Source organism: Eschrichtius robustus, chromosome 1, assembly GCF_028021215.1.
Source record: "Eschrichtius robustus isolate mEscRob2 chromosome 1, mEscRob2.pri, whole genome shotgun sequence".
Taxonomy (NCBI): domain Eukaryota; kingdom Metazoa; phylum Chordata; class Mammalia; order Artiodactyla; family Eschrichtiidae; genus Eschrichtius; species Eschrichtius robustus.
The window spans coordinates 197,096,351-197,110,158 of NC_090824.1; the positions used below are offsets into that span (position 1 = coordinate 197,096,351).

The 13,808-nt window shown below is 39.3% G+C and overlaps 1 protein-coding gene across 5 annotated transcripts in view; it reads left to right on the forward strand.

The window, feature by feature from the left end:
• The window catches only part of EPC1 (enhancer of polycomb homolog 1), a 93,099-nt gene that overhangs the window by 59,144 nt on the left and 20,147 nt on the right, over positions 1-13,808 (forward strand). For all 5 annotated transcript variants that reach the window (XM_068562172.1, XM_068562168.1, XM_068562170.1 and 2 more), the window contains exon 2: positions 5,346-5,505. In XM_068562172.1, coding sequence (XP_068418273.1) covers positions 5,346-5,505 — 160 coding nt within the window. The remainder of the gene's footprint in view (positions 1-5,345; positions 5,506-13,808) is intronic.

Here is a 13,808-nt window from a genome sequence, read left to right on the forward strand (position 1 = left end):
CCACTTGTTGTCCTATACCAGCATGTCCCAAACTGCATTACAAAAGTTCTCCATGAGCTATTAATGGATACTTTCTGAAAAAATGATTCTGTGGTCATAGATTTGGAATGACTGAACCCTCCGTCATGAGCAACCACAGTTTACATTGGCGTGTTAAAAGCTTTCATTCCAAAAGTTTAAAAATCCAACGCTCTCTCTTTTTTTTTTAACTGTCAAACTCATTATTGGACTACCTATTGATAATTTGAAATTAAATATTCCAGTGAACACAGTTTGGGAAGGCTGGCTTATTCAGTGCTGCAAGTAGATGTATCTAGAAGTTTCATTGACAGATATTATCTTCCAGGAACATCTGGCATTTTATATAATTGTAATTTAGGATCGGATCATCTTAGTTATTTAGTCAAGGCATTCAATAAGTAATTATTGAGTTGAATTCATAGCTCATCTTATTCTAATTTATTTCATGTATTACTTGGCTTCACCATTTCACAGCTTCCTACTCAAAGCAAAAATGTCATTTTCACTTATAATTTAATGTTTTTTTCTTGGAAATAGATGTATATAGTTTGGGGTTTTAAAAATACGTTCTTTACCTGGAAAGCTGCAAGTGTAATGTTTTTACTCTGGAACTAAACTTGACTTAAATGGGAAGGGTTTTACTGAACTAAATAGTGTCTTTCAGAAATTACCTTTGTTCTAGAAAATCATGTAGTGAGATATACTCAAATATTTTTTGTCAAAAAGAATTACAAAGAATTTTAGAAAATAAGGGAAATAAAGAAAATTATAGAAGACTATTTCAAAATTATATCACCAGGAGGTGATCTGTTAACTGTTTGGTGTACATACTTTGAAACTTGACACATATGTGTGCCTGCTTGCATCTGTGGTGTGTGTGTGTGTGTGTGTGTGTGTGTGTGTGTGTACATACACAGATACCTACATACATATTCATTTATTCAACAAATATTTAAGCACCATGCTTTGTACTCGGCACTGTTTTCGGGTGGTTATTTAGCAGTGAACAGAATAGACAAAAATCCCTGCCCTCACGATGCTTAGATTGGGGTGGGGAGGAAGGGGTGACAACAGTAAACAAACCAAGGATATGACATGTCAGAGGACTGTAAGAGCTTTGGAAAAATATAGCAGTGAATAGAATAAAGGGGCATAGAGAGAAGGATTGTTAAATACGTGTTTAGCTACTTTTGGACTTTTTCCTATATTTGTGTGTGTTCAGTTATGTCTTTTGCTTTTAAAAAAGATTAAATACAAATATCCTGAACATACAATTTTCAGATCTGTCTTTTTACTTAATAAATTGATGGGTTTTTCCATTTCATTAAATATTATTCTGAACCATTTAAAGGCTATGCATGTTCCGTTTTCTAGAATATGGTCCGTTTTCTAGACAGCAGCCAGGGTGACCTTTAAAGTCCTTCAGCCACTGTCGCTCTTAGTACAAGGACAAATCCTTAGCATGCCCCATGTCCCTGCGTGATTTGATCCCGACGCCCTGTGCACCCTCACTCCCCGTGCTCCAGCCACACCGGCACCTGTGTGTGGTCTCCTTCCTATCCTCGAGTCTTTGCACATACACAGGGCTACAGTAAATAGGAAGGTTTAAGGTTATAGTTACACACCAGTTGTTGAGGAGTGATTTTTAAGGCTTAGAAGGACATATTTGTTGTATATTGTACACATCTTGGTTCCTTACGTTCCTTATGAGGAAATTTTGTCAAATATTTTATAAAACACATGTAAGATTTTTTTAAAGCAGTATTTACTGTAATATGATAAAAAGTTTGATTTCACGATTATAGAAAAATGGATATAAAGATAAGGAAGTCTTTCTACAGAATGCTGTTAACACGAGGAAGAATATGAATGGTAACAAGCATATGGTAAATCTTCAGCTTCTCTAGTAATGAAAGGTACACATTTGCTACCATGTTTTAGGTAGGTAGTGTGTCTCAGGCATTTTATCTTAACCACAATCCCATATGGTAGGTACACAGTGTACATTTATAGGTAATAAAACTTGCTGGTATGAATATCTTGTCCCAAGTCCCAAAGTCATGGAGCTAGTAAACCGTGGAGCCAACATTCAAATCCAGAGCAAATTACAAATCATGATTACAAATCCTGATTCTGATTACAAATCATGTTCTTAACCACCATACCACAGTGCCTATAAAAAATCTAAAGCCCCTAGTGGTCCCACTTCACACCTAGAAAGTAATTTTCATTGTGGTTCATCTAGAGAAATGAATGAAGTAGCCAGGAAATTTCTGAAAAAGAATTGTGAGGAGTGAATTTAGTATCTGGTCAGCACTAGATAATAAAATGTAGTCTGAGGCTGCACTTTTAAAAACACATTAAATACTAGCATAGGAGGCAGTTGAGTAGAGGAGGGCAAAAGAACTTGGAAATACTCCCAAGTGCAAGTGGAATTTCTGAGAAAGGGACATTTTTAGTCATTAAGGGGAATAGGTGACTTTATGCATGACGTTCACATACCCTTTGAGGTGGCTTGCTATCTCTCCTTATACACAAAAATAGATAAACCGTCTCTCACATGTTCACCTACACAGAGAAATGCTAATGGATTCAGGACAAAATGCAAATGAAGAATGTAGTGTGCCTCGCTCCCCGCTCCCCCGCTGCCTCCTTGAGTTTGATGTAAGTAGGGGGCGTAGGTCACAGAACATTTCTCTCGCTCTTTGAGGGTATCTGAGAGGAGAAGAGTACACCTGTGATTGATTTCCCAGCTGGGGCTCAGAAGCACCCTGTGTCAGAGGGCACAAGGGCCAGTACACATGCCCACAGGCTTTCGGAGTCACCCCTCCCGCCCCTTCACACTGAGTTTCTACCAGCTCCCAGGAGCCACAAGGCAGCCTGAATCAAAGATGAGTTATAAAAATGAAAGGTTTTGTTTACACACCCTAGTTTGTGACTATACGATTTATACCTGTTACTAAGGGTGACAGAATCATAAAGGAAAAGGTTAATAAATTTGACTAATAGAACTTTCCTGCGTGGAAAAAATACTCTAAACAAAGTCAGAAGTCAAACTTTAGGAAAATAGTTGTCAATTTTATTACATGGGGGCTAATTTCCTTAATATTGAAAAGGAAAATAATCCACATATTTAAAAAACATCAATGAGAAAAAGAAAAGCAGCACTTTTGAAAATGAGCAAACAGCAACACGTAAGGGAAGAAAAACTCATTGTAAAGAAATTAACCTAAAATAACAAGATGGGTCATTTTAAAATTGAAAAGAGATGTTAAGGAGTTACTACAAGGAGTGGTAGGAATATGTGCTGTAACTTCATATACCCTTTGAGTGCTTCCGTCTCTTGTCCTACAGATGCTTTCACGGGCTCACAAAGGTGTCTCATATATATAGTAGTACAGGATTGGTTTTTGCAGCGTTCAGGGAGAAGGATAGGCATTTAAGTTGCTCCCAGGTTTCTTTCCCTATCAATTCGTGTCTGGTTAAATAAGTTATGGTACATCCACATAGTGGAATACAATGCAGCTGTTGCAAAAATGGTAGTGAAAGTATCAGGATGGAGAAATCTCCAAGGTATGTCGAGGGACCAACGCCCTAGGGATAAAGCGCTGTATGTTGCGCAGCAGAATCCTAGCTGTGAATTGATATATACGTATATATAAAATTAACAGAGGCTACTTATTATGAAGGCTGGAATTTTTTGTTTTCATACTGTTGGAATGTTTTTCATCCCTCAACTTGTATTTTATATATAGTATTTTAAAAACTAGCTTAAATTTAATGAAATGTTTACCAAAATTCAGTGATGATGGGGTGGGTTGAGAACAGATATTTTTCTGTGGCAGCTGGTAAAAATCTTTGTGTGTCAACTCAACCAAAGCTTATTTTGAGCACCTGTAACATGCCAGGCATTGTACTAAACATTTAATACACATTTATCTTACTTAAATCTCCAACCATCCGTGGAAGATTCTATTTTTCTTTTCCTGGAGGAAACAGATTTAGAAGAATGAAGTGTCTTGCCAGGAGTCACAAACTCTGGAGCCTTTGCCTTCAATCCCTGTACTTTACTACTGTTCAAAAAGGGCTCTGGAAATTCAGAAGAAAGGTTATTACTCGAGACAAAGACGAGGTTTGAATCTGTGTCAGCTTCGTGAATGAAAAATGGAGACAATAATCTGTACCCTTCTTTGGAATGATCATATTAGTTGATTTGTATGACATTTATGAAACACTGTATGAATAAGCAATTAGAATCGATAAAATATTTTTTATACATAGCCTGCTTTTGTCATACAGTACGTTCGACTGTTTTAACCCTCTTTTTTTTTTAAATTCATATACACTTGTAATGTAGGAATCTTCTGATTTTTTTTTTTTAATTTATTTATTTATGGCTGTGCTGGGTCTTCGTTTCCGCACGAGGGCTTTCTCCAGTTGCGGCAAGCGGGGGCCACTCCTCATCGCGGTGCGCGGGCCTCTCACTGTCGCGGCCTCTCCTGTTGCGGAGCACAGGCTCCAGACGCACAGGCTCAGCAGTTGTGGCTCACGGGCCCAGTTGCTCCGCGGCACGTGGGATCTTCCCAGACCAAGGCTCGAACCCGTGTCCCCTGCATTGGCAGGCAGATTCTCAACCACTGCGCCGCCAGGGAAGCCCTTAACCCTCTTTTTAAAAAAGTCTCAGCTGTAGAATGCAAACTTTTTTTTTTTTAATTAATTAATTTATTTATTTTTGGCTGCATTGGGTCTTCATTGCTGCGCATGGGCTTTCTCTACTTGCTGCGACCGGGGTCTGCTCTTTGTTGCGGTGCGCACGCTTCTCATTGCAGTGGCCTCTCTTGTTGCGGTGCGCGGGCCTCTCACCGTCGCGGCCTCTCTCGTTGCGGAGCACAGGCTCCAGACGCGCAGGCTCAGTAATCGTGGCTCACGGGCCCGGTTGCTCCGCGGCATGTGGGATCTTCCCGGACCAGGGCTCGAACTCGTGTCCCCTGCATTGGCGGGCCGATTCTTAACCACTGCGCCACCAGGGAAGTCCCTGTAAAAAGCAAACTTTAGTAACAGTGTTGTCAGTTTTCGGAATCTTTTGTATAATTTAACTCTCAATTTCGGTGTAGTACCTCTTCTTAAATTGCGGAAATATACAGTGTATGTAACCAACTCTTGTTTCTATTCAAATTGTTTTTACCACAACTGTATTGTTAGCATCCTTGCAAGGCTACTAAAATCCCTCTATTTTAAAAACAAATGAACACCTCTTCCTGAGGCTGTATGTTCTGTTTGCTGGTTTTTTAAAACGTAGCTTACGTCCTTTTCCCTCTCCTCAGGAACACCATCTTCAGCGGGCTATCTCGGCACAGCAGGTGTATGGCGAGAAGAGGGACAACATGGTTATTCCAGTCCCGGAGGCGGAGAGCAACATCGCGTACTACGAGTCCATTTACCCCGGGGAGTTCAGGATGCCAAAGCAGCTCATTCACATACAGCGTAAGTAATTCCTCTTTTGGTAGCTGTACTTTGCAGTCTCTTCTTCTGTAACTCTCGACAGGTTTTTATCAGTTCGGGGCCATTTTCAGTACCCATTTCACCGACCGGAACCAGCTTGAGAGTTATTAGAACCCATTTTCACCTTTTATAATTGTGCTTGAGCTCTCTGCCTGACAGGAAAGATAGCATTTTCATCCTAGATTTTTAGCTTCATCTCAACATGGGACCTTATGCTACTGGAGATGAGTAGGATAAAGAATATACCTTAGATGTAGAAATCATTTTCTTACTCTTCAGAAATAGTAATGTTAATTGCCTTAAAGAATTTCTCAATAGAAGTCAGAAGTCAGCAAACCTTTTCTGTAAGTATTTCAGGCTTTGTGGGTCGTTCAGGCTCTGTCACAGCTATTTACTCTGTGTTCCAATAAAACTCTATTGACTAAAACAGATGGCAACCCAGTATTGGCCTACGGGCTGTAGTTTACCAACCCCGTCTGTGTTTCTACTAATTTTTTTCTTTTTTGGCCGAGCTGCGCGGCTTGTGGGATCTTAGTTCCCTAACCAGGGATCGAACCCGGACCCTTGGCAGTGAAAGTGCTGAGTCCTTACCACCGGACCGCCAGAGAATTCCCCTAATTTTTAAAAATTTAGCGTTTTTAATTGGTAACTTGTCTCACTTGGTACTGATAGGCTCTTCATTGGAAGTGATCCTTGGATAGCTAATCACACTTGATGATGAACAGCTGAGAGCTTGTAGACTTAGGGGAATGTATTTCATTCACTCAGTCCCCAAGTAGTGGACAACTTAAACACATAATTGAAAGGTTACTAAGGTAAAATTGCTACAGCTTTCATTGTGGTCTTGCTGACCTTTATCATCAAGAGGTTTTTCCGGGGGCCTGCCTCAGCTTTTTCTCAGGACAATATAAATCTGTTTTGTCTTTATTGTTCTTTCTAGGGACATAGAGAAACTAGCTTTAACCAGTTTCCAACTTATTAACTACTTTTCTGACTCATTTAACCTCTCTCCATATGATCTAGTTCCTGTCCTGGATTCTAAGCATTTTTTTTTTTTTTTTTTTTTAACTATTTCTTGAGTACGAAAACTAAAAGTAAACATAATGCCTGTATTGACTCTTACCAGTTCTGTATTGGCATTTGATATTTTTAACTTGTAATGTTTTTTCATCTTTACCTCTGACTTGTACCTAACCTTACTGACTTCCTTTAGAAAAAAGAGAAATTTTTCCAATTTATTAAAGGCTACTTTGAAGTGAACCAAACAAGTGGCATGTGTTTTCTTGCCCACTCACATGTTTAATAACATGTAAGACACAGACATCGTAACAATTTTGACCAATATTAGGACGTAAAAATTAGTTCTCTGGAAAATCATGTCAGTGTGAAAGTTCCAGAGCTGATCCTTCCTCTACGTGTTAACTAGAACCACATTGCGTTCCACAGCCACAGGCTCTATTATCTCACGAATATAGGCTTTTAGGTTAAAGCAGCATTGAGCAAGATAAAATTACATTAATCAATTTACATTATCATTACTATCAGAAAAAAAAATTCGAATGCATGTTTTACAAATAGTTGCTTATTGACCAAAATTCACAAACCACATTTTATTCGTAGCTCATGGATTAAATTGTGGTCAGAAGAGTCAAAAGGGACTGTATTTAAAAAGGAATTGACTTTGCTGACATTGTAATCAAATAATAGTAATAAAATGGGAGCAGAATTGTAAATTATTTGGGAAAAAATTTTTTGCATCAGTACAAATTTGGAAAGATGTATTACATTGGAATGTTAATAAGCTAAATTAGTGTTAGCTGCCTTTGGATTTCTTTTAACATTTTGTCTTGGATGGTTATAGAGTCACAGAACATGTGAAGCCTTGTATAATCACCACCGCAGTTAAGATACTCAATTGTACCATCACCACAAGACTCCATCTTGTTGCTCCTTTAAATGCACCCCTAGCCCCTGGCAACCACTGATCTGTTCTCCATCTCTGTAATTATGTTTGTTGATGAAGGTAACATAGATGGAATCATGCAGTATATATCCTTCTGAGATTGACTGTTTCCTCTTAGCATAGCCTCCTTGGCGTTCATCCAAGCTGTTGCATGTATCAGTCATCCTTCTTTGCTCTTGCTGAGCAGTCTTCCGTGATCCACGTGCACCGCATGTCTCACTGCTCACCCACTGAAAGACATTTGGGTAGTGTCCAGATTTTAACTACTGATATTTCAAATAAAGCTGCTATGAGTGTTCATGTACAGATTTTTGAGTGAACATAAATTTTTATTTCTCTGGCTTAAATACCATAAGAGTAGTTGCTGGGTCATCCATTTTTGGTTTGACAAGAACGTCTACACTGTATCCCAGAGTAGCGGTACTGTTTTACATGATCATCAGCAGTGTATGTGTGATCCAGTTTCTCCTGTATCCTTGCCAGCACTTGAGGTTATTACTTTTTAATTTTAGCCATTCTAATAGGTGTGCAGTGATATCTCATTGTACTTTAAATTTGTGTTTCTCTAAATGGCTAATATGTTAAACGTCTTCTCATGTGTTTGCCATCTATATATCCTATTTGGTGAAATCATTGCACAGGTCTTTTGCCCATTTTCTAATTAGATTGTTTAATGTTGAGTTTTGAGGATTTTGTTTTGTTTATGTATCCTAGACACACGCCTTTGTCATATGTGATCTGGAAATATTTTCTCCCAGTATATAATTTGTCTTTTCATTCTCTTAACAGTTTTTCACAGAGCAGAAGTTTTTAATTTTGATGAGATCCATTTACCAATTTTCCTCTTACAGATCATGATTTTGGTATCAACTCTAAGAATACTCTTTGTTTTGCTTGGGGTCCAAAGATTTTCTCCTATGACCTGTTCTAGAAGTTTCACAGTTTTACATTTTACATTTTTTAAAATTTATTTATTTTTGGCTGCGTTGGGTCTTCGTTTAGTTGCAGCAAGCGGGGGTTACTCTTCTTTGTCTAGTTGCAGCGAGCGGGGGCTACTCGTCGTTGCGGTGCGCAGGCTTCTCACTGCGGTGGCTTCTCTTGTTGTGGAACATGGGCTCTAGGTGCACGGGCTTCAGTAGTTGTGGCATGTGGGCTCAGTAGTTGTGGCTCGTGGGCTCTAGAGCGCAGGCTCAGTAGTTGTGGCTCACGGGCTTAGTTGCTCCTCGGCATGTGGGATCTTCCCGGACCAGGGCTCGAACCCGTGTCCCCTGCATTGGCAGGCAGATTCTTAACCACTGCGCCACCAGGGAAGTCCCTACCTTTTACATTTAAGTGTGTGATCAATTTTGAGTGTGAGGTTTAGGTCACGGTGTTCCCCCTGCCCCCATTCTGAGTATCTAATTGTTCCAGCACCATTTATTGAAAAAGTGATCCCTCCTCCATTGATTGCTTTTGCTTCTTGGCCAGAAATAAATTATGCATGTTGATGTGTCTCTATTTCTGGCTTCTGTATTCTATTCCACTGATTTCTGTGTTTTTCCCAAGACAGTACCACTGTCCTGATTACTGCAGCTATATGATAATCCTTAACATCAGGAAGAGTACTTCCTCCTTTATTTTTCTCCTTCAAGATTGTTTTGGGTATTCTAGGGCTTTTCCCTGTAAATATTACAACAAGTTTGTATCTGCAAAGAAGCCTGCTGAGGTTTTGATAGGAACTGCATTTAACCCTATAGATCGTTGTGGGGAGAACTGACATCTTTTCTGTGTGAGTCTTCCAGTCCATGACCACCGTGTGACCCTCCAAGTATTTAGGTCTTCTTTGATTTCTTTTATAAAGTTGACACTTTATAATTTTCATCATAGAGAGCCATGGTGTTTTAGTACTTTTTTTTTTTTAGATTTATACCTGTTTTCTTTGGAACAATTGAAAACGGTATTGCACTTTTGATTTTGGTTTCCACTTTTTCATTGTCTGTATACAGAAATGCAGCTTAATTGTATGTTGAGCTTGTGTCCTGTGGCCTTAACTGAAATTACATGTTAGTTCTAGGAGATGTTTGCAGATTCTTTGGGATTTTCTGAATGGAAAATCATGTCGTAGTCTGCAAATAGAAATGGTTTTGTTTTTCCTTTCCAACCTGTATGTCTTTAATTGTTCTTTCTTGCCTTAGTATAGTGGTTAGAACTTGAATATGATTTTAAAATAAGAATGGTGAGAGCAGACATCCTTGCCTTGTTCCTGATCTTAGAGGGAAAGAATTCAGTCTTTCACCATTAAGTATTATGTCACCTGTAGGGTGTTTTTTTTTTTTTTTGTAGTTGCTTCTATGAGATTGAGGAAGTTCCCCTGTATTCCTAGGGTACTGGGAGTTTGTATCATGACTGTTGAATTTGTCAGATGCTTTTTCTGCATCAATTGATAAGGCCATGTGATTTTTTTTTTCCTTCTTTAGCCTTTGATATGATAGGTTGCACTGGTTGGTTTTCAAATATTGCACCAGCCTTGCATACCTGGAATAAATCCCACTTGGCTGTGGGGTATTATTTTTTTCATACATTGTTGGGTGGGATTTTATTGAGGAGTTTTGCATCTAAATTCATGAAAGATGTTGGTTGGTAGTCTTTTGTTTGTGTGTGTGTGCTCTGCCTTGTCAGGTTTTGGTATCAGGGTAATACTGGCCTCATAAAACAAGTTGGGAAGTGTTCCCTCTTATTTTCTGGAAGAAATTGTGTAAAATTGATGTTAATTCTTTAAAAATTGGTATTGGCTTTTAGTATACTACAATACACAAGAAAAGGCAAGTTATACTTCAAATTTCTGCAAAGTTAAAATTGAATCTTGAATGCCAGGTGGTCTAACAAGTTGCTTATGAAGGGTACATTGCCTTGAATTATGTATGTAGACCGGTTCATTTCAATTCTCATAATTTCTATTTTGTAAAACTCTTAAACTAATTTACACAAACTGCTCCTTGGAGTTTTTAAGATGGTAATTAGTATTGCCTAAAAAAGTAATGATAAACACGTTTGAGAATTATTGCCTGTTATATTCTCCTTCCACCCCCCGGAGTTACAATGCACATTACTTATAGGCTCTGGGAATCTTGCAGTTAAAAAAGAAAGTTTTAACCCAGCATTTTCCAAATATATTCATTACATATTATCTGTTAACATTTCATTGAACATTTATTTGGAAAATCTCAACGTTTTTCTTGTCTTTAACAGGCTTAGGAAAGAGAGCATAATTTTCTCCTGTCAGAGCTGTAAAGGAAGAAACCTGTATTAAAACCATCATCCCCTTCTTATAGTTCCAAACTGTGGTTACTTTCTAAACTATTTCAGAGTGCTATTCAACATCTCCTGCTCCAAAGGGTCTTAATGTTGTTTCTCTTTTGATTGGTGATCTGGAAGGCTTCTGGATTGTACAGCTAGGACTTCTCCTTTCCTATTCATGCTGGCAGAAAGGACAAAAACAGTTCTGACCAGAATAGGCAGGAACAATTCTGTCTCTCCCTTCCCCTTGCGCTTGGGTCTCAAGGTTCTCCTGTTAATCCTCAAAGGAAATCGTTTTTTAACAGGCAGTCTTGGTGTATATTTGAATATGTATATATGTGTGTGTATAGATAACAGATCTGTGCATTTCCAGTTCTGTCCACTGGTGGAGCCAAGAAGCGAAAAATATTCAGTAGCAATAAGCACACCTAGCACCTATTCCCTGATCTGTTCCCCACTAAATAGGGCCAAGAATACGCAGAGAAATGTCTGATCCCAGGGCTGGGGCAGGGTAAGTACAAGATAAACCTGGAACATCTTGTTATGCCAGAAATTAAGAACTCACAAAAATGGCAGAGGCATATCACAGGGGGACATAGGAGTTTCCACTGGCTAATTTGGGGACATTTTAAGCAGTGGAATAATTGGGTACAAGAACGACTTATAAACATGGAAAAAGTAGGAATTCATGAGTCCATACTGGTAATAAGCCGTGCTAAATGGGGGAGAAGTGTAGTCTTGTGGTTTTACAGTACAGAATGCCAAGAGCTGAACGGTGCTGTGGGAAGGGAGCGCTGGAGAAACATCTTCGCACTAAGCGCGACCGAGATTGAGCTGCACAAGAATCGCCAGTGTGTGCTCGCTGTAAGCGGAAATTCTCATGAGGGGCAGGACACTTCCGTGGCCTTGAACTCTCCCCACAAACTGCTCATTAGTTACGGCGGCAGGCGGGGGCGGCAGTTATACGGCGGGGTAATGGGGCAATATCTTGACTGGTGGCCACAGTTATCACCACTTAGGAGAAACAGATGAACATCGTGTGCCTCTAGGTGTGAGGCCCTGGGAAGGACTAAGAATAAAGTCGAGTGGTGTGGCAGCTAAGAGAGAATAACCTAATCACAGTGGGGAAAATCCCACCGACGCAGAGTGAGCGACCTGCTAGTGGTGGGAATGGTAATACTCCTGAAACAGACATCGTCAGTGTCCTAAAAGACAGCGAAAGGCTGTGGAAATGTTCCAGAGTAAAGGAGGCTAAAGAGACGGCAGTAAAAATAATACCTGATCCCAGAGTGGTCCTGTACTGTAGTGGGAAATGTTATGAATTATTGGATCAGCTGGCAAAAGTGGAATATAAAGTTGATGAGTGTACTGTGATTATGTGGAAACACACTCTGAAGTATTTAGCAGGAAAGAGCCCTTATGAAGGTAATTTACCCTCTGGTGGCTCAAAAAAATAGTCTGTGTGGGATGTGTATATGTGTGCAGTGTGTGTGTGTATATACACATGGAGAGGGGAGAGGACACACACATGCAAGTGATAAAGCAAATGGAGTACAATTTTAACAGCAGGTGAATCTGGGTACAGGATATGCAGGTGTCCCTTGTGCTGTTTTTATTTGGAGGCTTTTATAAGTTTGAATTTATTTATAAATTAAAAGATTTAAAAAAAATAGATCCTTGTAGAGCCTCCTTTTTTTGTTACCTCTCAGAACAGATGTATCCTTTCTTTATGCCCTGAATCTGAAACATTACATTTGCTCCTTCCCTTTCCCCTTTATTCTCCTGGTTCTGCTTTCTCACAGATAAAATCCATAGCACCAACCATGCAGATACAGCAGAACTTTATCTACAGAGGACTTCATATGTAGGATTTCAAATCTTTCAGATCTGGGATTCTCTGTTTACTCTCCCCAGGTACATTCTAGAAGTGACTCTGTAGTTTATAAGTATAAAGAAGTTGAAGAATTTCATGATCTAGCTAGCCAGTGATCGCTTTTGTCTTCTTAGGTCCAAGCAAGGATGTCAAATACCTACCACCCCACAGTAAATACCACTGTTACGATGGTCTTTTCTGCTGCCCAGAATTTATTCCAGGGTCTTTGCAAGTAGATGTTACCAGTCATGGGGAGCCTAGTGCTTGAGCGGAAACCTGTGTGCCATCCCTGCTGTGGGAAGTTTCTCCTCAGCCTTGAATAGTGTGCCTTCCTTTCCATCAGGAGTTATATTCTGTTCCCAGTCTACATTTTGGGCCATTTTGTGGACCCAAATACCCTTTCACTCTTTGCTTCCTGTAATTTAAAAATGCTGCTTGGAGTTATGGACATACCCACCTGTGCACACTTAGTCTGAGCCGTAATATGGCATTTGTTACGTAGACATTTATGTGCATTTCACCTCTACTACTGGACTCTAAGCACAGGGGTTTGTACCACTTTGTTTCTCCTTTAAAATAATATAATCAATTTACGTCTACTGTTGTGTTCTTTTTATGAGGTTTATTTTCTGTAGAATTTTCTCCTCCGTCTTTATAGAATACTGTATTTTGTTTAGCCGTATACATATCTGGGTTTATCTCTAGCAGAATGTTTTAAACGGAGTCAGCTTCTGCAGTATGGCTCCCCTTGTTTTAACAATCATTGGCTAACTAGGGCTCACTGTAATTGGTAGAACTCAATTAGAAGAGGCAACTCATTTGCCTGTTTCTCTTTAGGCCTTGTTTTCTGCGCTCAGTAACATGGCCCAGAAAATTTGAAAATACTCCTGTTTCTAGAACCATGATACATACGTTACATCTTTATCAGCTGCAGCTGAGCTGTGAGTTGGACATTTGGCTGAAGCCAAATTACACTTCAATCATTGGCTGTGGTTTTTTGGTCAAATGAAATCCTAAAGTGAGTTTTTACATGTTAGTGTTTCTCTAGGGTTTTAATATTTTATATCTGAACAAGATTTGGTTCTCCTCATATGTGAAGGTCTTAGATGTGTTTGCATTAACTAAAGAAAAGCTTCTGGCAGAGGCAAGAGCAGCCGCTCAGGTACTTGCTAA